Here is a 25,132-nt window from a genome sequence, read left to right on the forward strand (position 1 = left end):
ATTTTCAAAACTTACTTTGCTCTCTTAATCATCTAGTTTACTGTTTACCTCAAAACAAAAGATAAAAAAAAATAGTTGCCTACGTTTTTTGGCGTTTAGGGTTCGATGTGCTTACCTTTTGTTATCGAACATATGAATATATTTATCGATAAAATTTGTATATATTTTACATATAAATAAAAATATCGTTTTTCAATGATCACGATTTGATGATTGAAATACTGAGCACTTTTTTTTGGTTTTAATAAAAATATTAATTTTTTTTACATATAGATTGATTTAAGTAAATCTATAATATGCATTTATCGACATTTTAACGCTTTTGCTTAAACAAATTTCAAACGATCGTTTGCAAAATATGTAACGATATCGACACGTAAATAAAGATTTATCGAGAAGCTTGCGTCATATTAATCGCTAAATAAGCTGTGTGTATATTTACGCATGATATGACCGCTAATATGTGTTGATATTTATATCGAAATATATAAATAAATTATTGATTATTTATCGAAAATATTTAATACAATTTTTTGTTTGATTCTTGGTTGATTACTTCGAAACAATAAAGATACACTGGAGACGGCACAACAGCCAAACCGGGTTTTTAATTATATTTTAATGTTATCATTTATGTTATCATTCTTAATCATATATAACTAATGGATGTATTCCATATGAAATGGGATTGAAAAACGCAGCAAAAGGCACAGCGCACGTACTATGTAACTCATACGTCACGGTGTACTTTACTACTGCTTATTCGCCTGCGGCCAACATCGCCGCAGAGCATCAAACTTGTTAAGCAAGTTTTCGCGTTTTTCGCCATGCTACTCACCGCGAAGCGAAATCTTCTTTACTGCACATATAAACTTACATATGTTCAAATAACTTGCGCAATTTTTCCAATTTAAACTTCAGAAAAATATAATTCTTCACTGCATTGGTGTACCAGAGAAACATGTGAATGCACGGTTAAAAATTTCGGTTTTAATTTTAAACTTTTTGGACTACATATATGACCAAACTAAATTCAGTTTCAAATACAAACCTTCCAAGTTTAAAAAAAAGAGAGCACAAATGTTGGGTTTAGAATTTAAACAATTCGGTTTAAATTTTAAGCCCAAACATTTTCATAATTAAGAATAAAAAAAAAACAATCTTAAATTTCATGCTCCGTCTGGTTGGGATTGAACACGGGCAGCCTTGGTAGCAACCAATTGTATCAAGCATCTCTGCACACTCAGCTACAGCCACGCATGTAAATTTGCTTTCATGTGTTGAGTTTGAATCAACACCACATTTCGCTGTGCAAACATATTCTATTTCGGTTTAGATTTTAAACCAAATTTTCTATATATGAAACCTAGAAACTAGAACTAAAACATTTTGGTTTGATTTTTAAACTTTAAACGACTTTTTGGGCTAAAATTTAAACCAGAATATATTAAAAATTGCTTAAAACTATTGACTGGTTTAAAAAGTTGACTATAAAAGTTTAAAAAAGGCAGTAGTCCCAGCGCGGTTTAAAAATTAAACCCAAATGTTTGACCGTGTGTATACTAACTCTTAATGTAAGAATAGTACAAGAATAAATACTAGAAAAAAAAATTAACAAATAATTTAATAAAAAATTAAGAGCGGAAGAGAGTTGGTTATTAAAAAATAGAATGAATTAAAAATAATAAAATAGTTTTAAAATAACAAACCCAAATGACTGTGGTAAAAACTCAAGGCTGTGAGCGAAAAATACAAGTATGAGTAGATAAAAAGTTTGCAATAAAAAATTCTAGAACTACTAAAAGTTTTTCTGCGCAGAGTTTATAAAATATCTTCATACTTCTTAAAAGTACATGGTTTGAAAGGAAAAAATCAAACTTTTGTAAACAATAGCAGCAAAAATTTGCAAGTTTCTATTATTCCTCATTGTAGAATCTTTACTAATGACCCCAAAAAATATACTTGATCGATGCTAATGGGGATAAGCTTAGTATCCAGGTCGAAATTTTTCTTTAAAAACATCGACTACGGGAATAACGTGCAAGAAATTAGGAGAATATTTAGGTAAGAGTTTAATTATTTGTAGACAGTCAAGTTGAATTCAAGTTTTGTTCAGTTATCTAGATAAATTATATTGAAAAAAAAAAGTAATTGCGTCTGGGCCACACTGCAGAAGTGAAACTTACGTTACATATCTATTTTGTCTCATAACCAATACAAATAAATTTTGACAATCGCAAAGATTGTTGCTGTGTGTAATTTTTCGTAAAACAAAAGCTTAAATTGATGAAATGCTATCAGTGATGGTAGATGTTTTCTTAAACTATTAATTTCACTTCAATTTGTAATACTTTATTCCGACTAAATCTGCGGTTATCAAAAATTTTCTGCTGTCAAAAAAGATTTCATTTCACACAACAGATTGGCAAAACTGTCTCACCATAGTAAAAATATTATTCAACAGCTTTCCCCATTGAACTTTGTTACCGATTCACACACGCCCATAATATAGAAAATAAGAACAAATTTAAACACTTACAGCCAATTACACCAAAGCAATTTATGTAAAAAATTATTTTAATTTTTTGGATTTTATATGAAAATTGACTGAAAATCAAAAATCATTTTCCATTTAAATTGCTGGTGAAACCTGCTGTTTAATATAAAAAAAATTGGAAAAAATTAAAATAATCAAAAGTGTGATTATATTTCAGTGTCGTTATTTCGAACGAAAAAAATAATATAATATTTTGCACACTCAACTTATAACGAATTTTTTCAAGGAATATTTTGTTTTTAATGTCATACTATTTTTTTAATTAAGTTCAATATTTTAGTAAAACATTTTGAGAAAATAAAATTAGTACAAAAATGAAAAAAGTATATTAATTATTTACCCTTTTTGGTAGTAATTTTTAGACATAACGGATTTACAATTGTGTATGTACTTATCCACATGTTTCAAAATTTTAAAACATTGAAGTTTTGTCTTTTGGGGAAAATAAAAATCATATTTTATACTCTCAATTTACAACAAAATTTTTTTAAGAAATAGATTTCTTTAACTTAAAATTTTTATTTTTTCCTACTCTTCCTAATTTAAATGGAATGCTTTGGCAAAACATTTCGGGAAAGCAAATTTAAAAAATATTCAGCGGAACAATTTACTCAAAATCGGTACTGCCCCGCTATTTGAATTCACCGTCCGTATGAGTAAAATCATTAAATGCCCTTGTTTCATACGAAAAATTATTGCACATTTTCATTTGACCATTCAGAACTTGTTTATAGAACCATCGAGTTTCATCGCTAATAGCTTGATTTTTTTTCAAAAGAGCAGACTTTAATAAAAATGAAAAAAATTTGAACATTTTTCTTAAAAATAGGTGTACTGATCCATAATCCAGGAACGAGGGTTGAGGCTATTTTTTGTCATTTCATAAAAAAAAAAGTTTTGAACGACAAATATCCCGACTCCTGCACCACCTAGCGNCGGGTTGAGGCTATTTTTTGTCATTTAATAAAAAAAAAGTTTTGAACGACAAATATCCCGACTCCTGCACCACCTAGCGCGTTAATTCATCTTTCATATTGCATTGTCATCGGGTTCGAAGCTGGGTTTCAAGTCCCTAGCTAATCGGCAAGATTTGACCCAAACAAACATACAAACATATATAGCAAGTTAAATGAAAGTATGTGCTTATAAAATAGTAAGCAAACTATTCTAATTAGATTCTCTTTGTAGAAAATGTTTAAACATTACCATATCTGTTCTCTTTCCATTCCGTTATCCTTATTACCCATGCAAAATTAAAACATCTAATTAATTAAACATGTTTTGTCTCATAGTCCATTGAACTGTAATTCATTTGAGCAATCTCTTTCATTCTACTACAACCCCGCCACCATCGTCGGGCACTGACCCAAATGTGTCACGCAGTTCAACCTGCACCAACTACTTACTTATCTACTACCGTGCAAATTATTTCCGTTGTCTTAAGCGGTCAGGCGAGCAGCGCATTGCTTCATCTCGGTCTATTTCGCCTCAGCCGCTTTGAAGAAGTCATTCGCCATTTGAGTAATTTGCCTAATTCTTCACTGCTGCCCAGACGCTTTCGTCCCGGATGAATTTCTGCCTTCTCTTCAGTATCTAACACCTCCAGCTACTCACCCACTACAACTCTGTAATACATTTTTAATTGTGCGCTTTGCATGAAAGAAAAAAGCTGAAGCTTGAACGCGCATTTAATTAATTTATTCTTATTCATTCAATATGCGGAATACACTTAAACTTTCAGCACTCGTTTTAACCTCACTTCACAGCGCTTTTTTACATTTTCTTACAATTTCTTTCTCTCTGTCTCTCTTTCATTCTTGCAGGCCGCACGCACGACTCATCTTATGCGCTCTATCACATCGGCCAACAGGCTACAGCGGGTGTTAAACAATTTGCTGAAACAGGCAAGAGTGATCTGCTGGACAGTATTGCAGGCGAACAGCAACAACAACAAATGCAACAACAACAACAACTGTTTCAACAGCAAAATGCCGCAAACGGAAATTCATTTGTCGGCTTTGTATCAACGGCCACAGCGAACGTGAAGAAAAATGGGGGTGGTGGTGCTGCTGGTGTGAGTGTTGGTGTTGGTGAACGCAGCGTTTTCGACGAATTCAACATACCGGCAGTGCTGACGGGCGATGGCCGACAGGAGACAAAATTCTTTGTGGACAGCAATCACAGTCTATTATCACTAATGACGCGCATTGTACCATCGCCCGATTGGTTTATCGGCGTCGATTCGTTTCAGGTGAGTAAGTTTGAGTTAAAAAAGGAAGTAAAAACAGACGAGAAGAGTGTGAAAAAGGAACAGGGCGTTCATTTTGGCAAATTACATAAATTAATAGATGCTGAAAATGGTAAGAGTGGTGTACGTACACTTAGCTTAAGGCCGAAGTGGCGTTTGAATTGTATTGTGAGCGGTGTTGCCAGATTTACTTTTCAAAAAACTGTAAATTTCCGGAGAAACTATATTTTTACTCATAAGCTTAACGACTCGTATATAAAAAGTGTAGGAGTATATGTTTTATGCGCGACTTAGTAAATAAAACACCCACTGCCTAAAAGTATGTAACAAAATATATGCGACAAGTTTTTACTAAATCATAATTCTCAAATGGAGCATCTCAGTACTTATTACAATTATAAGTTGTAGATTACCACGCTCTGGATGTTCGGTTAGGGTCTCGATTGTTGTAAGACAAAAAGGTAACTCATTTTTTAAATAAAAAATCTAAGGAACAATTTTTAGATGTTCCGAAAATTTTCCTGGAATAAAGATACACATATACAAGTTTGATAAAGTAGTAAATTATTTAAAGTTTTTATTCCATAAAGGGTCTCCTTGCGTTAATCTTGAATGGCGGGCTAACCAGCAGTGACATGCCGTACCGCAGTTTTAAAGAACTGGTTCTGTCGAGGTCGGTTTCAGTAGGACCAGGTTCAAGTAGGACCAGGAAACTAGTGTTATTTTAAAAAGGTTTTATCTGTTATTTGGACTTATTTTTCGAATTTTCTGAGACCATATTTGGGTTCTTCTGGAACCTGTTTTTTTTGGGATTTTTGGAATGGAGTTTCGAGACCCTTTTTCGGGTTTTCCGGTACCGTTTTCAAGTCACTTGGACCCGAATTTTTATTCTTTTGGAATCGAATTTCGGTTCGTCTGAAACCTTTTTTCGGCCCTTGGAGTCGATTTTCGGATCTTTTGGAATCGAGTTCGGTTTTTTCGGAACCGTGTTTCGGGTCTTTTGGAATCGAGTTTCTGTTCCTCCGGCACTGGTTTTACGGTCATTTGGAAACGAATTTCGGTTCTTCCAAAACCGTTTTTCGCGTCTTTTGGAATTGAAGTGCGCTACTTCCGGATCCATTTTAAGGGTTTTTTGGAATCAAATTTCGCTCCCGTTAGACCCGTTTATCGGATCTAGTAAGAATTTTGTTTCAGGGAATTACTACTAACCAAGTCTAAAGCCACAATGATAATGTAAAATTTATCCCTTGCCGGTTCATAGGGCCTTGTATACTTTATTAAGTAAGCTGATAACGCGTTAGTTGTTGCATGGGAAAGGATCGCCATTTTCGGAGATTGGGCATATCCCACTTAAGTTCCAGTCGAAAGGAATGCGTTTGTCCTTGTCGTCAACGTACTTGAATAGCGTGGGTGATAGGCCGTCAGTTCCTTTATTTTCTTTTATTTTTAGTTCGAAAATTGCTACTTGCTATTGTAGTGATGTGGCATATCGCCTTCGTTGTCTTCGATCGGCGCCTACGATACAACTTTTGCACTAGCTTCACCATTATTTGAGCGGGTTGGAGAAACGTCCAAGTATTAAAACCTTTCATATCTTTCTGATTGAGTACGTCCAACATCTAACGCTCTTCGCACTCACGTAATTCGCTCTCTTTTAACTAAGGAAAATGCCTGTCCCCTCTCTTCAGCACCTTGGTCCTTAGGCGGAATTCTTTTGCAGTCATTTCTCTTCATAACAGTTGCTATTAGGTGCTCTTAGCTGCAACAAGATAGTGATCTAAGCCGATGTTTGTTCCGCGGAAAGTACCTAAGGCAATCTGTCAATCATGATTGATTTGGTGTCTCGTTTTCCGAACTCGAGACTGCCATGTAGCCTGACGAATTCTTTTATGCTCGAACAAAACGCTATTTACAGGTCAGAATTTGCGTTATAGGATGCTGCGTCCTTAACTTTCAAGCGATGGTATCAAATATATCTTCCTTATCTGTCCTATGATTGAAATAGCTCAGCTACAATTTGATATCATGATGACGGGAAAGCGCTATTAGTAGAGGGCCTCGACACCCCTTTCTGCGCGTCCATTAGAGCGAGATTGCAAAAGTGTGAGACGTTAAGTATTCTCGTTTTTTTGCGGATTACATAGAAACATTCGTCTAACAGGGTGAACAGCAGTAGGTGGTGACATAGTCTCTCTCCCATCATAAATTCAGCATAGATGTTTTGCTCCCTTAATGAGAGCTGTATGTGTCGAAAGGGTCCACGGTTTTCTTATCTTGCCTCGTCTATCGCCATTTTTGGAGTCAGTTTTGGTCATTATAATCTCACCAAATCTTGAGTGAAGAAGCTAAATCGTTAATAAAATTTGTAACAAATTTAATGACAGTTTTAAAGCCTTTCACATTTGCGGTATACAACCATAGTCTATTTGTTACGGCTACCTTTGTGCAAAATATTCCAGCATTAAATTACAAACGTACGCAGATATGTACATAACGAAATGATATGCATATTAACATTTGTAATGTATGTACATTAGGGCGGTTCTTAAAAAATAGAATAGACGATTTTTTTCAGTCTCACCCCCTCAATCGGTAACATCACGGTCATAGATATCACATACAAATTTTAATCCCGATTGGAGATGGTTAAGGTGTGTCGCACAGAGGGTTAAGCCAGATTTCTCTATGGAGGCTCAAAAATTTAAAAAGATATATATATATATTTTTCATTTATTAACAAAAATCGATACTACTAAAGTCGAAAATATTACATATAAATTTTTTCCCCGATTTGAGTCGATGAACTTTGCCCCCTGTACGACACGAGTTAACCGACTCCAATCGGGACCAAAATTTGCATTTGATATCCTCGACTATAGTAGCATGGACGTAGAGGATGAAGCTTAGCAAATCGAATGTAAAAATTTGCTTCCTACATTTAAGGACACCCCTAATTTACATACTACATATTACCTTGCATAATCAATGTGCGCTGAAGCGTTATTTTTACATGCCGCACAATCATTGCATGCATATGAAAGGTACTTGCAATTGCCGGTCGGTACACTCAAAATGTCAAACCAATTTATTAGCAGCGGCATTAATGCATTTACCACAATAACCACAAGCGTTAGTGGTTGCAGGCGCGCTGAGCTGATTATTGATGTAAAATAGTTAGTAGTGGAAAGCAGCTGACAGCCGCAGGCGACAGCCGACAGCCAACAGCTGATAACCGGAAGCAAGTTGCATGCAACGCCAATGGCTAAATACGGTGCGACAATGTCGCTAAGATTGTGCTAAAGGGTGCTACATCTCGTATGTACTTCAACTAGTGCCTAGTGGAAAAGAGAGAGAAGGATGAGGTGAAGCCACAACTACAACTTAACCAACGCTGAAGTGAGACAAACGCAATCAAATTAAATGCAAAGTGACGGAAACAATGTGGATGGCATGAAGAGATATCTAACGCGAATCGCAATAAGACAGTATTTAGTAGAACATGACAATAAGTGGGTGTAGATAAAATAGAAGAGAAGCAGCATAACGTGCTGAAAGCGCACAAATCGATTGAGGTGACTGCTACTTAGGTTAATACCCAGACAGTGGAACTTTTGTGGTCGTCGACGAGTCGCATGCTCTGAACAAGCATGGCATTGCTGGTCATAACACCACCACTTAAAGCTGTCACATTAACATTTTCCCATTCTCTGCTTAGTATAGAAATCACCAACCTGCATCCCATTCTTTTGACGAGTACTCTACGTCCACTCTGCTCTTCAAGCATTCATTTGTGTTGCCATCATTATTCTCGTTGACTGTTTTCCATCTTCGCACTGCATACGAATGCTTGTTGTTATTTTTATGACATGCAATAACAACATCACCAGCGCTGTCTGAATTATTTGTCTATATAGTCGTATAATGCCATCAATGGCTTTCAGCTTCAATTGCTTTCGATTTGTATTTGGATTTTGATTTCTATTTGATTGCTTCTGTCAATCAGCATGCCCTCGAATCCACAAATATGCTGTGTGTTCTAGCAATTTGTGTTGCTTTGCCGCTTGCACTCTACCCCGCTCTCAATCCTCTTGGTCTGCCACACTTCCATCCACTCCAAATGCTTTCCATAATGACCGCAAGCAAGATTTTTTACTTTCCATCAGCTCCAATTGATTCGATCCGAAAGGTATCGTACCTAACTCAATCCCTTTCAATCCCTCACTCCACACACTGTCTGTCGTTCTTCGCCACTCTCACTTTATTCCCTTACTTTACTATTCCACGCAATCTTTCTTCATTTCATATCACTCTCACTAATGCGATTTGTGACGATTTACATTTAATAGCATTGACATTATATTCAGATTTTTGTATGTCTGCATTGCATACTCTTAGGTTCGTTTGTGAGCACTTCAAAGCGTCACCACTGGCAATGAATATCATTTTCGTTAGCCCTAAGCCGACAGTAATGCTTTTCCAATTAATGTGATGCACAGCCATATACAAATATTCGAACTCAAACTCATTTAGCGGATTTTGGTAAGAATATTGGAAAGAATTAAATGTGTTTACTTTGTAAATTTGCGCTTAAAAGTATGCTTTGTTACTGCTGATATTTTGTGTTGTTTGCTTGTCTTACTTCACGGGGGGAACACACAAAATTATACAAATGAAAAGTAAATCGATTTTTTTAAATGTAATTTTTCTTTGCTGACTTGCGAAATTATATTTACAAATAGCGCTGAAGAGTATTCGTGAATTCAATTACTTGAACACGTAAAATTACCAAAACGTATGATATTTGTATGTATGTACATTAGACTGCATCACCAAAAATAGTTGAGGTTTTTCTGTCGGCATTTCAAAATTTATTATATTTTAAGACGCCCACCAAAATATTTCGGAAAAATATTAAGATTTACGAGAGCTGGACCGATTTGAAAATACCCCCAAAAATGGAAAATAGTTTCTTAAAGAACTTTTTGAAAAAAATCCCTTCAGATGACAAAACAGATTATTTACGATTACAGTGCTAGTGAGCATAAAATTCTTTACTACTGCCAGAAATTAACTGATATTTATTCAATTTATACGCTTACTTAACCACATACGATTTTCCAGCTGAAAAAGCATCGTAATAAATTATTTAATTATTTTCATTTAATTACTTACAGCTCTGTGTCGGCGGCTCTTGGATTGACACTGTTACCGTCGAAATGGATCCACTGGATGCGGGCACCGATAATGGTTTCACATTTACTGCTCCCAATTGGCCAACATCGCCACAAGGTGTCATCTATCGCATCACATCACGCTATCCAGCACATCCAGCGAGTAGCTTCTTCTATCCAAAGAGCAAACGATTGCCGCCAATAGCAACATTTCAATTTATTAAGGTAAGTAAGTAAGTAAGCGAACGACGACGACTTGGCGAAACGCTGATGAAAGTAGGCAATTAAATGTGGCAGTGAAGCGAAAGTGGAGCAATGCATACAAACTTATTTATGTATATGCCATTTACAAATATAAATATTTATAGTNTTCCGATGACAAAACAGATTATTTACGATTACAGTGCCAGTGAGCATAAAATTCTTTACTACTGCCAGAAATTAACTGATGTTTATTCAATTTATACGCTTACTTAACCACACACGATTTTGCAGCTGAAAAAGCATCGTAATAAATTATTTAATTATTTTCATTTAATTACTTACAGCTCTGTGTCGGCGGCTCTTGGATTGACACTGTTACCGTCGAAATGGATCCACTGGATGCGGGCACCGATAATGGTTTCACATTTACTGCTCCCAATTGGCCAACATCGCCACAAGGTGTCATCTATCGCATCACATCACGCTATCCAGCACATCCAGCGAGTAGCTTCTTCTATCCAAAGAGCAAACGATTGCCGCCAATAGCAACATTTCAATTTATTAAGGTAAGTAAGTAAGTAAGCGAACGACGACGACTTGGCGAAACGCTGATGAAAGTAGGCAATTAAATGTGGCAGTGAAGCGAAAGTGGAGCAATGCATACAAACTTATTTATGTATATGCCATTTACAAATATAAATATTTATAGTAAATATATATTTATGTATGTGTGTGTGTGTATAGCTGGCAGTGTATTTGTATATTAAAGTAGTTAATGATAAAATATGCGTCATTTACTACACGCTGCGCTACGTTTGATATGTTGATTAATTGGCCGGCAATAAGGCAGCGCTGGGCTCTAGGCTCTAGGCTCTAGGCTTTTGTATGTATGGTTCACACACTGTGCGCCTGTTAGCGGGCTTGTTTGCTGATTTTGCCCCATTTTTTGTAGCATGTTGTCAGCTGTTGCCGCACTTAATTAACAGCAAATCAGTTGCATTTGCCACACGCAGCAATTAACGGCGGCCAGCCACATACACACAGGCAGGCGCATATACATATGTTGGTACTATACACACACATGCTCACTATGGCATGCAAACGCGCCTAAAACGTGGTCAGCCGTAAAGCTGAAACTAAATAGAATAAAAATGAGCATACTAATGACCCATTAACGGCACCGGCCACCTTTCACTTGCGCAATCCAACGGGCCAACGCAGTGCGTATGTGTGTGTGTGACTGAAATAAATAATATAAAAAAAAATGTGCGTGCATGAAAATATGTATAAATAAAACTCTTATGTCTTCGCACATATTTATGGCCTGTAAGTGGCAAGAAATCACGCAAAATTTTCTACCACAAAATATAAGCGCTGATGTTGCATGCAGGGCTGCCAACTCTGTTAAGGCTAATTCCCCTAAATTCCTGGAAAAGCTCTCCAATTAGCAGTGGTATTCCATGAAATAATTATTATTCACTTTCATTCAAGTTTTTTTTTTCAGTGAAAACAATATACATATATATATATTAGGGTGGTTCAAAAAAAAATATATATAGTAGAAAGTTTGAAGCTCCCATCCCCCAGAATTGTTCTAAACAGAAAAAATTTTGAAACCAAAAAATATTTAAACCGCTCAATGCGCTCAAAGTTTTTCAAGTAAATATTTTTTGATTGAATAAAAAATTGGGGTAAAGTTTTTTCGTTATAACAAAAATCCCAGGGGATTAGAGCATTAAAATTCCGACTTAATTTTTTTCATTTTTACTTTTTTCTTGAATTATTTCGAAAAAAACAGCGAAATATTTTTAAATTTTTTATTTTATTTTTTTTTTTCAAAAAGCTTTTTAAATATAAAGTTTAAAAATTTTTCAAAACCATTTTTTTTTTAATTTTTTGAAATTTGATTGACCATTTTAAATATGAAAATTTAAATCAGATTTGAAACTTGACTATCTATTTTTGAAATTGTTTCTTTCCAAAACACTTTTGGAATATAAAATCGCAAAATGGTTCAAAACCGATTTTTATAGAATTTTAATTATTAAACGGTAACTTCCAAAATAAAACACGTACTGATCGATTATCCTCAAAAAATTGTTCGAAAAAAGTGTTACCTATTGCGGAACCTTTAAGCCTAGTCCGATAATGGAATAAAAATGGTATCTATATTTTTTGAATGTTTTAGTTAATGAAAAACTTGCAAGCATTGTCTAGCTCAATGCCAAAAACTCTAACTGCGTTAAATCAAATGGTTTAAACAAAGATATAAAGATACTACATCGTAGAGGAAAAAATTCACTACAGAAATGAAGTGGCAAGTACTACGCCGCGGTTTACCACTTTCGCGTAAATAAATTCAATATTTTCTTTTGTTGAAATATAAGCAGGAAATAATGTTACTCATACGCGATGTACGGGTATCCAAACGTTTGATCAAACTTTAAGGCATCCCTGGCTGCATGCCCAACACCCACTCACGCACAAATATATCTGACTCTGCATACGCTCCGCGGCGACACTACGCCCACACACATCCGCTTGAGGTAAGGGAAAAAACATTTAATTACATAAAAATTACATGTTAAATGTAATTGCAGTGATTCCGCACACACACACACACATACTCGCCCACATATCCATACTTTATTGCGTCTGCCTTTTTGCGCCCTTTTCTATGCGTTTACAATGAGCACATCCGCTTAATTACAGTGTGGCACATCAAAGTGGGAAAAAAGGGGCGTTGAAATGTTTGCAAATTTATAGTAAAGCGAGTAAAATGGGCGTAGGCTGTGCGTGTGTGTATGTGTGCATGTTAGTTTATGCGGCATTGTAACAGGAGGACATTAAAATGCGTTTTAATTTCCGCTTTCGTATGCAACTTTTAAGACTTGATTTAATGTAACTGCTGGTCATTACCGTAAACTTTTTCCGCTCAAATCATTTTTACTGCTGTTGTTAATTATTTATGTTACCTTGAGCCTAGATTTGAAGTAATTTTTTGTAGCAATGACCGTAAAACATAGCAATTTTTGTACAAATACATAGTGCAGCAGGGATTTTAGGATAATAACCCTCGAGCTTTTTGCATTCTTAAGTAAGACTTATTTATATGACCTATGCAAGTGATTATGTTTTTCTTAATGAATGTAAATACCTGAGCGTTTTTAGAAAATTGGAAAAAATAACAGTTCAAGCTGTGCATTCTTAAAAATATATACCCAAGCATCTATACAGCATGAATCTTCATTCCTTGGGGCGTTTCAGGGAATCATTACCTGGAAAAATTCAATAGAAGTGTTTCCGTACAAAATCTTCGTACGAAGACAAAATACAAAGAACCTCTCATAACTCAGTTTGTCAAGCAGACTCAAAGTAAAGCAAGTGGTCTATTTTCCCAACAACTATGTTCAAGCATAAGAAGATCTATCCAGCTACGTGGCTGTCTCTAGATCGAAAAAAGCGAAACCAAATCGATCACGCCATGATAAACGAAAGGCATGTTTTCAGTGCTTTGGGCAGGTTCGAAGTCCAAACATCCACTCGGACTTTAATATTGTTGCAGCGATGATATGCTCCTGCCTCTGTGCCGTAAAAAATGTGCGCCCAAAAATTTTATTGAAAGTTTAACGTCGATAAGCTGCGTTCGATACTCGACCCTCACGCCTGCTCTCATAGAGTACGCTTCAACAAACCGACTCAAGCTCAGAACTTCCCTTTCACTAAGTACCGCCGTTGAAGAAGCAGTCTTATTTCAGCGTGGCAGAAAGAACAATTGGTGCGATGAGTAGTGTCAAGGGACTGTAGAGAAAAAACATACCGCCTACAGGGCCAGGCTGCAAGGCGAGCTATGCGGGACCGCTATAGGGAACTGAAGCGGGAAGCAAATCAGAAGGGAGAGGCCGAAATACGTGAGTGCGAAGAGTTTTAAATGCTGGCCGACAGCAGAAAAGCCCGAAAAATCTACCAGAGAGTAAGGCAGGTCGCCGAAAGGTTTCAAGACCAGGGAACAATGGCGACCTAGTTACTGGTGTCCAGAACGTACTTAAATTATATAGGAAACACTTTTCACACTACCGAATGGTAGCAGCACGGAAAAGTGAGCCCTCAGACCGCCCTACGCGCCAATCACCGCGGAATCAGCTTTGTAAGCATACGTTACAAAATCTGATCGAGTGTATTGTGTAAAAGACTGAAGCCCATCGTCAGCGAACTTATTGAAAAACAAAACAATAAAATAAATAAATAAATAGACCAGATATTCACAATACGCCAAATCTATGTAAAAACCCGCGAGAAAAGGGTCGACACTCACCACCTTTTCGTCGACTTCAAAGCCGCTTTCGACAGCACTGAGAGGAGTTGCCGATGTCTGAATTTGGCATCCCCGCGAAACTGTCATAGCTGTGTAAATGACGTTGATAAATCAGAATTGGGAAATATCTCACCGCGCCGTTTGCTACCAAACGGGGTCTCAGACAGGGCGACTCTGTTTCATGTGTTTTCTTTAATTTGATGTTGGACAAGATAATTAGAGCTGCAGAACTGAATTACTCAGCAACATTTTTTTTTTTTTTAAGTATACAAGTATACAACTCAGGACCCGTTGGTGGTAGCAGAGGAAGAGGGAGGCCGCCCCACTGCGATGGATAGACCAAGTGGAGAAGGAATTGGCTTCACTTGGCATTCCCAATTGGCGTCAGTTGGCACAGAGGAGAAACGACTGGTGTGCTTTGCTGAACTCGGCCAAAATCGCTTAGGCGGTTACAGCGCCAAAAAGAAGAAGAAGAAGTGATTATACAGTTTTTGTTAAAGCACGCACCATATTTAAAAAAAAAAATATCAAAAAATTTTAGCTTGAAAAATCTAATATTTTAAATATTAAAACCGAAACAAACTCATTTACATACATAAAAAACAACTGAGTTTTTTTTTTTGAGATACAAATCTTCTAACTAAATTAAAGACTTCCTAATTTATTCGCAGCTTCTCTATTCAATCGCCGTATATTATAGTAGTTCACTAATTTCACGCAATTAGTTTTTAATTTGTCCACTGTCTCAGGCATTATTCGCTTGGCCCACAACTGCGATTGTTTAGAAATTGTACGACCAAATTTATGAACAGCTTGAGATTTGCCGGCTGCAATTCCATACGTTCTCGTTGCTGCGCCAGCAATGCGTTGATTAATTGACACAATAGGAGCTGAGATTTATAAGCGAATCGAAAATCCCCAAACAAATTACTCAACAACAAGCAATTCAATCAAGCCGGCAAGCGATTAAGGTGATCGAGGTCGAATGGTTGATGAGCACAGTTTTGGCCTTTTGGGAGTGGATAAGATAAATTTATCTACATTAATAGTTATGCATATATGTATATTTCACTTAAACCTTAACGACTACAAATAAACAATGACCACAATGATGGCTGTACATAAAATATATGTATATAGAAACAAAAATATGTACAATTAGAATAAAATGTGCATGTATGTATGTAAAGTTAAGACAGTAATCTGTGTCAAAGGTCACTTTAATAAAATCGAATGGCATACCTAAAATATAGGCTTATAGATACCTACATATATGTGTGTGTACATATGTATATTTTTCCTGTATATTTGTACCTATAAAACTGTTCGTCCTTTCGTCTTGCCTGTAACAAGATTTTAGCATCACTTTAAATGCTGCCTAACTACCACCATAAAATAACTGTGCTAAAACAAAATGCATGTATACGCCCAATAAAGTGTCCCACATAACCACAAAATGTTGCGCCCATAACGCCTCCTTAAATACACATGCAAAAATCTACCCCAGCATAACTAATGTTGCAAATAGCACACATATGATGCTAATGTACCTACTAAACTTATACAAGTGTGTGCGTAAGTAAATGAGAGCTCGCCTACCACAAAAATAGCTCCATAAATATAGGTTCATATATGTACATATGGACGTATGCACGGTTGCCATTTTGGCCGAAATGCACCATCTTTGGTGAATTTTTCCAGTTTTATATACCAAAACCATCGCTAAAAAGAAAACGTGTCAAGAAATACCGTTTCGCGAGTTATTAAAATCTATGGCGAACGTCTAACTATTAATAGGAAAAAAAGAGTGTCAAAGAAAAAGATTGCAAAACCCCAAAAGTATCGAAATGATGAACTTTTTCATTGTCACGCGAAAAAATCATATATTTTTTTAAAATAACTTTGGGAAGTTTTCAACTAGAATGTTCCTATTAGAGGCAATGAAAGTTGGCATCAAGTACAATATCTATGTGAAGTTTCAAGAGTGTGCCACCAAGTTAAAAATAAATAAAAGAATATAGTATATCTGTCGCAACTATTTAGTAATTTTTTATATTTAACGATTTTTTCATTTTAAAAGGTTAAAATGTTAACATTAAATGGTGAAAATATTCTTCTTTCCAAAACGAACCAATCTATGGTAACAAAACTAGTGTGCCAGCAGAAAATTGAAAAGCAAATATATGTATATATAAGTGAAGAATACTTTAGAAAAATATTCCACGCCAATATTTAATTACTTTTGAATAACATGATTTAAGGCATGCGAGTAAACGTGTTATTTGAAATTGTATGGTGTCACAGGGCGTATACGTTACACACACAGCTATGGATATATGAGCACGAGCTGTTATTTTGACTTTTTTAGTATATCTTTTTTAAGTTTTCATTTAAATACATTTGCGCGATGGAATCTTGTTCCTTATGCAAAACTAAAAACAATGCATAGTGTAAGATAAGTGTGCCACCATTTTAAATCAAAAATACGTCTTCGCCGAAATATGTAACCACTCGTCAGATTTGCTTATTACCAATGTGCATTTTTAAAACATTTGAATAATATATGCACATAGCTAAATATATTTTTAAAAAATGTTTACTTTTATGTACACTTTTTGGCAAAAAAAAACAAAAAGAAGAAACAAATGGCAACCGTGGTTGTATGTATGTACAAGAGAAATGGTCCAAATATTTCTGCAAATTTCTTAGTATGTGCACTACACTTTATTATAGTCTGCTGCTGTTTATGAGTTACTCTGTATGTGTTTGTGAATGTGTGTGGTTGTTGCCTCATTGTAATTATACGAACGCCTTCAATTTCTATTTTATAACCGCAAGCGGACCTCCCAAAAGTCAATGGCATAACGGGGGTGATGAAGAGGCCAGCAGTAGAAGTCGAAACCGCAAAAGGCAGCGTACTACATCTACGGACGCAAACTAGTATACTGGCAGTACAGCAGCGAAGTTTTCAGGAATGATTGCGAAAGCACCTAAACCACATTGCCTGCTCAGTNCCAGCAGTAGAAGTCGAAACCGCAAAAGGCAGCGTACTACATCTACGGACGCAAACTAGTATACTGGCAGTACAGCAGCGCAGTTTTCAGGAATGATTGCGAAAGCACCTAAACCACATTGCCTGCTCAGTAATTCGTATTATGTACAGCATTTGCCACAACAGTGCCTAGCTGGTTGTGTAACCTTCCTTTAGCCTTAGGCTGGCAATTTCAATCACCACCACACTTTGCCTAACTACAACGCTTTCCGTATAATTTATAATAAGTAGTGTAGCTATGTCGCATAGCTGCTAGCTAAACAACACTCACTCTTTGGTCAATCAGGGTAAAGAAATAGTTATATGGTTGGTGGAGGCTTTGACTACGAGCGATTTGTGTATGACTGTTAGTACCTAATGCTGGGTTATAAAACCTTGAGCTTAATTTCTGGCGCTTAGGTCACCCTATTCCTTCATGGAAATGTACTTCGTAATTTCACTTTTTTTGTTGACCTTTTAGGGTACTACCCAAAAGCGTATTTCCATTTTATTAGGATTTTTAGTGTATGTATTGTTGCTGTTTGTACTCTCGGAGTTTTAGTTTTTTTCGGTTTAAGTTTATGTATACTCATTCTCTGTGGACGCCATGTGAAGCCAAGACCTTCTCCCAAATTCGCAAATGCACAAAATCTTACGCGAGATCATTCCAAGAGCCGCTTCTAGAGATGCCTTAATTACCTATGTTTCTGCGAGCCGTTAGCTTCCACAGATTTGGTGTTCTTCAGCTAGAACATTTTTTTCGTACCTTATTATAGTCGGATAGTGGCACATCGCCGCCGTCGTCTTCGATTGGGGCTCGGAGTCATCTTCTGTTATGGATTCAAGCCATCACCATTCATCATTAGTTCGCCGTGGTCGGTTTTATATGAATCCGCCCTTGTCTTGAAACCATCCCTCGTCGCCTTAGTTTCTGATACTTAATAAAAAGGGCTGTTTCCTCCCTTTCGGCCAGCATTTTAAGTTCTAGGCACTCATGCATACCGAGAAAATACGTTCCGCTTGCCTCTTCCATATATCGATGCTGCGACCGCTGTAGGCTATGCTGGCTTCATTTAAAGCAAAACAACGTTTTAGTGTTTGCTAGAAACATTTATGAGCAGTGAATTGTTGCTCAACCTAAAGCGTTTTTTCAGAGCATTGTCGTTCCTTTAGCGAATTGTGGTCCTTGGATAGTCCATCAGTTCTTTCGTTACCTGGAGCAGCTCTGTTTTAGGGATCAAAAATATGTGTATTCGTTTTGCCATCGTCAATTTCCTATTGCCTGGTTATAATCTACAACGGCCTTTGACTATTCAGTTTGTGAAAGTAGAACCTCAGTAGCTGCCAAGCTATCAATATAAGCATTTATTTCCTGCTGTGTATCTACCGTTTTCCTTACCCCCTGCATTTCAGCTTGTTCTCGTCGCTCCTACCTAGGTGACCCGATCTATAAAAGCTTCCTTCGAAACATTGTTCTTTGTAGCGGTGTGATATTCCTTCTGCGGTAGTACGTTTTAAGCGGAAACGTTGAGATTAAACTAAATTGCAAGTAGTTAATTAAAGCTGATATGCACGAATCATCGACCAAACTTCCGTGTAAGGCAGCAGCCTTTTACTCTTAAAATATAGTGATAAGCCCTTTTTGTGTTGTTTAATGTTATGGTATCAAATCGTACAGCTGTACCTAACCATTTTACACCGAATACCTATAAAACTATTCTGATCATTTTGATGCTCTCACTCTGATTGTTGCCTTAATCGAGCAAGTCTCGACATTTTTCTTTGCTAGGTAATTCTAGGATAAAAATTATATATCAGGACATGCTTAATTTTTATGCGTTTTCAGTATGATGAACAACATATTTTTTCTTTGATTTATTTTAATGCCAGATTTTTATATTTAATTTAGCCTAAACGAAATAAGTTGATTTACATAAATTCTGGAAATGTGGCTACTCATAAGAATATGAATAAAATGCGTCCAAGACAATTCCAATTCGAATTCAAACCGCATTTTATTGAAATTCACTCAGAAGTGAATTGCAGAACCGGCCTGAATATAGTGTAAAATGTATGCCACCTCAATGTAATAATTCAATTATCAAACTTATGCCCGGTTAAATTACACAAATTTGCTCGGAAAATTTGTCATTTTAAATTTTAGCAGTCTAATAAATTTTAAAATTAATTGGTGAAACTGGGGATTTAATTTTACTTGTAAAACAAGTAGCCACCCACTTCAAAAATATTTTGGAGCAAAAGTTTTGCTTAGCTGCTTGCGTTCAACTTGTTAACTAAATTGATTCTGAATTTAATAAAAAGGGGGCAACTATCTTAAAATCTACTCAAAATCTTTTCGATTTTCACCTAAATATGTTTCTCAAAAGGTTCCAACGATACCAATTTTTTTAAAATCGGTTAGTAATTTTTTTGTTTAAAAAATGTTGCTGCATTTTTTTTACGGTTAGGGCTCGATTTTCATATTTATTTATTTAATTGGTTATTAAATTGATTTTGAATTTTGAAATTTAAATCTCCAAACAGGTTAAATTTTTTTTCGAAATAAAGCTTCCTTAAAGCCGATTTCACCAGCAATTTAAATGGAAAATGATTTTTTATTTTCTGTCAATTTCCATACAAAACTCAAAAAATTTAAATCATTTTTCATTTAAATAGCTTTCGTGAAATTGGCTGTTAAGCTTCGCTCGCTTGATATTAATATTAAAATATTCGAATAAACTTGTTAACTTGGTTTTAACTTTGCAAATCGGTGGCAACTCTCTTCAAAAATATTTTGAAAATAAATCGTGTTTCAACCGTCTTCGTTTGACACCCACATTGTTTTAAAATTCTATTTAACTTATTATTAATTAATTTTAGGAAACGGTGGCATGTGTAAAATTTCATTAAAATACGTGAAATACATTTTTGCATTGAGGAGCAACAAACTCACACACACTCACTCACAAACTTGCATATTTATAATATTAATAGGATAGGATATTAAATAATTTTGCTTTTGTTTTTTAATTTTAATCAACCACAAACTGCTTCATAAGCAGAAGAGAGCCACTTTAACCTCATTTAAAAATTTGCAACAACCACCTAAAAAACTTGGCTAAAAGCGGCAACCGAAATAACCATTTCTGAGCAGCAAAACATTGAACAAACAAATAATCGTCCGTGCTAGCAAAGTAACACAGATTTCTGCAAAGAATCTGAATATTTGCACGACCTTACGCCACCAGTAATTACTCCTACAACCATGGCAAACATTGCATTCAAGGCATCGAATCAGTTATGTTGCTCACAGTTGCTGCCGCACCGCCTGGCGCTTAGCTCATTTACAAATTCCAATCGCACTTAATCTCTGCGGTAAGGAATTTTCAGCGTTACGATAATCCAGCGTAGAAAATTTCACAGCTTTCGTAGGGATTATGGATCGGCTGGTTGCCTGCTGGGCGGAATGGTTATTGGCTGCTAGCGATGTTTTTTGTTTGCGTTTTTGCTTTGGTTTTTTCTCTCCACAAGCCCGCCGAAGGAAAAGGTGTTAAAGTCTGCTTTTATATATATGTATGTAGCAGTAAAAATTTGCTTAAATGTAAGTATGTAAGTAAAGCAAATAGAAAAGCTAAGGCAATGAAGCTTGATCAAAAGAGAAAGAAAAGTCCACATACAAACATACAAACATATATATACTTCCAAGAAAGTAAATCGATTGTTTGCTTGTGAACATGGAAGAAAACTCAACGACGAAGTAACGCCAAACCACGACGACAAGCAAATAGCAGAAACGATAAGCGCAAAAGTGTGATGGTAACCACAAACAAATACTTAACAAACTATGCTCGTTGTGCTTAAGTCAACAGGCAATAACAAGCAAAAACAAAACACAAAAACAACGACAACAAAATTACAGTACATAATTGCATAGTAGTGCTGTTGCAAAGCTAAAAACAAATTAAAATGCGCGACACCACACATTGGAGATGTTGCGGCTACCGCCAGTCGCTCAAAGTTGGAGCCACTTTGCGAGCAAATTATTTGAAGCGCAATGCGATAGTGTGAGTAAACTCATGTGTGGGTGAGAGAGCGAGCAAATAGCACAGGAATTTATTGGTAGCACTTATACCAGAAAGTTGTAGGTGAGCCTGAAAGTCTGTTGTTAGAAGAATTTCAATCCCGAAAACAAACAAGAAGTTTATTGAGAAAGGAATTTATTGAATAGTTTTTGGAAGAGAAAATTTTTTGTTTGGTAGAAAGATTTCTTTGGGACAAAAAGAAGAAAACTCAAGTAATATTAAGTAGAAGGCTGAACGGCGATGTTGAGCTTTTCTGTAATACAAGAAAAATTGAAAATCAAGAGCAAGAGTAGGAGAACTAGAAATAGAAAGGAAGCATAAAAATGCAGGTAAGAAAAATTTAATGAATGAATATAGTATATACGAGTAAATGGGTACAAAGCTTTAGTGCTTTTGGTTGACGATAAACATTGCTGGCTAGAATTGGATTTTTGGGTCATGCAGAGGTCTAACTGGATATGCAAAAAGGGGCTCTTCTCATGGCAGTACCCTTTGCCTCCTATGGAACTTAACGGTGAATACTCTGCTGCTACAGTTGCAAGATACACTTTGTCGGGTTGATGAAATACTGGATGAAAACAATCGATATTAAAAACATCTAAATTTTGTATTAAAGTTTTATATGAGCATTGAAGTTCCAATAAATAAATAAAATTATTTATCCATCATTCGAATCATTTTTTTTCAATAAAATTAATTATTTATTATTTACGAATAACGAAAACAAGAATTTATATATTTGTTAATCGTCATTCGAATAAATTTTGTCCAACTCTGTATACATACGTACATACATGGCGTATGAGTAACATTCTATCCTGCTTATATATATTTCGCATTTCGTCCAAAAAAATTATTAGATTTTTGTTTGACCATTCGGAATGTTTTTATTATTCATAGATTTTCTTGGTTAGTTGCTTGATTTATTTCCAAAAATTTGATATTTTTTCCATAAAAATTTAAAATAACTTCAGAAAATGGCCTGATCTAGAAAAACAGAATACATGTTCGTAATCTACGTTTCGTCTTTTTTTGTGTCATTTAAAAACTTGAGACTTTCCCTACAGTGTAACTAGAGGATTAGAGTGAGAAGCGAGAGTAACTGCATTGGTGCTCGAACCGGATTTTCGTATTACTCGCTTTCTTTTGTTGGTTAATAATGCCTTGACGACCGCTGTGTCAACAGTGCGCGCAAGGCCTGGGTCAAAGCAACATCGCAAAAAAGACTCTAGAAAAAAATGTTTTTTTTTTTTTAACAGCGGTCACCCATCGGCAGGCAATGGCAAACCTCTGAGTGTATTTCTGCCATGAGTCGGCGTAAAACTTTAGGTCCCTGCGCTGTGATTGATAACACAACAAATCGGAGGAGAAGCTTGGCCAAAAACTAATATATGTGTAAGCGCCAGTCTATTATTATTATTAATGCCTGGATTAAAAGCTTTGAGCGTATCCAAGATGTGCGTTGGCACCCAGATTCTCACCGTAGGTCGTTATGAGAAATTTCGGGCCTAAACAATTTTCAGAAGAGCTCCGGGGTACACTTACATAGGCTATTTTATACATCACAGCCGGGCTCTTAGGATTTTGCAATTTTCGCAGCCGCCACTGAGGTATTTTGACTGTAGCCCACGGAATTATTGGAAAGCACATAACGTTAAATAATACACTTTTTTACTTTATTTTACCGAAATACGCTTTTGGACTTCTCGTATCAGCGGTTAGCATGCTATAGAGCTTGGTGTTACTGTAGCTCTAGTTGAGGTAGAGGTTCTTAAAACTGTCGACTTTTTATGAGAAGCACTAATCGTTTTGTATCCACAATAAGTCGTACGAGTAACGGAGAAAAAGGATCTTCTGCTGGGGTAGAGATCCACTGTAACTAGAGTAAAGCTGAGGGAAAGCTCTCGCTACGTGTTGTAGGTTACGTTGATCCGGTCCTCAAAATGGAAATAAAAGGAGTTTGGACAGTGATTTCCGGTGAGATCATTATGTAAGGTAACTAATATTAACCAAATAATTAAAAAATGCTACCGTTATTTTGTCAATAAGCGATCGTCAGAACTCGACTAGCTTTAAGCTTACACCTTTCCTATAAAAAGAGAATCATTGAAATCCGTTCGCATTGTCAGAAGTTAACGGTGAACATACAAAAAAAAAATATTCTCCGCCGAACTGTAAACTCCCTCTTCTTTAAAGTTAACTAAAATTGTTAACCCTCAGTAGGACAATAAAAGCTAAGAATGTGGTATGTATTTTTGAAAAGCTTTTACATGTCAGCACATATTGAGTCATATTATAAAAATGACTAAAAAGTAGCTATTCTACCAAGAATGTATCTGTGTTGTCCATGTTTCAAAGCTAACACTACTCGAAAAAATGAATGAAAACAAAAGCAAAAGCGGAGCAAAAAAGTTAACAATAGAATTTACCAACCTGAGTGTCTGTCAAAATAAAATTAATTGTTAAGGCCAGGGAAACAAAAACGCGCACACATTCGTGCAAACTCGCACACTTACATACACACTCATTTGCAATAAGTAGATACTTTTCACTTTTGTTTAGTTAACGCCTACACTTTGTTGCTACTTCCCGTCTGAGCTGAGCTGAGCTGTTTTAAGCATTTTCCATTTAAGCTGATTGCCGCGCTAATTGGCCATTTTAGTCGCGTCTTTTGTCAGTGAGCACATAAACATACATACACAAAATAAATATGTACATATGCACATGCCTATATAGAGATAATGTTTAATTTAGTTGGAGCTTTAGTGATTAAATTTGTGCCAAATTCTTTATTTTGCTCACTGCCTTAAACTTTTTTAACTTTGTTTTACTAAGTATGTATGTACATATATGTAAGCGTGTGTGTCTGATTCTGCTCTACTTTTCGCCCGTTTCTTTTATCTAATTTTTCTTTATTTATTTTTGCAGTTGAAGGAGTACGAGCTAAGTGAAGTTTTCAACTTTGCCGAAGATGATCGCAAATATGAGACGGTTAAGACGCAAACGCATTTAGAAGCTGAACATGAGTAAGTCATAAAAAAAAAACTAGAAGAAAGGGAATTTAGAGGTAGACAAAAACAAGATAACTCCGAATTCACAAGCTTACTAGTATTAGTACATGCAAATGTTTAGGTGCATGACTTCAACTGGAGGCTGGTGGCAGAGTTGACCGTAGAAAATCTGGCCGTCTCACAGTGCTGTGCGAGCGGGCAAAGATCAAAAATTTTGGTGTCCCAAATATAGACGTAATGTTGTTGCACTTGAAATTGACGTATTTTAAACAAAATATTTTAGTCAGAGCTTTGGGCTTTACCCGGAAAAAATTGTCAAAAATACAACTTATGTGATATTTCATTTAACTCCGTCCATAATTGTATTTTTGGCCACATTTTATATGGAGCCACAGCACTGTGCGTCTCCCCGTTGTGTGAACGCCCCAAACGTATTTAAAGCCGTAGAGAATAGATCAAGGCATATTCAACAAGGTAGAAGTGACAATTCAGTGGAGCTCTCTCATACCTGAC

The 25,132-nt window shown here is 35.9% G+C and overlaps 1 protein-coding gene across 1 annotated transcript in view; it reads left to right on the forward strand.

The window, feature by feature from the left end:
* Positions 1 to 4,380: 4,380 nt before the first annotated feature.
* mspo (M-spondin) overlaps positions 4,381 to 25,132 on the forward strand; it is a gene marked incomplete at its 5' end in the record, with an annotated part of 40,703 nt that continues 19,951 nt past the window's right edge. Inside the window, 3 exons of the mRNA XM_017621138.1 lie at positions 4,381 to 4,808; positions 9,980 to 10,201; positions 24,537 to 24,634. Of these exons, the coding sequence (XP_017476627.1) occupies positions 4,381 to 4,808; positions 9,980 to 10,201; positions 24,537 to 24,634 (748 nt within the window). The remainder of the gene's footprint in view (positions 4,809 to 9,979; positions 10,202 to 24,536; positions 24,635 to 25,132) is intronic.

This window comes from Rhagoletis zephyria, unplaced genomic scaffold (genome assembly GCF_001687245.7).
Source record: "Rhagoletis zephyria isolate East Lansing unplaced genomic scaffold, Rhagoletis_zephyria_1.1 Rzeph_scaffold_02372, whole genome shotgun sequence".
Taxonomy (NCBI): domain Eukaryota; kingdom Metazoa; phylum Arthropoda; class Insecta; order Diptera; family Tephritidae; genus Rhagoletis; species Rhagoletis zephyria.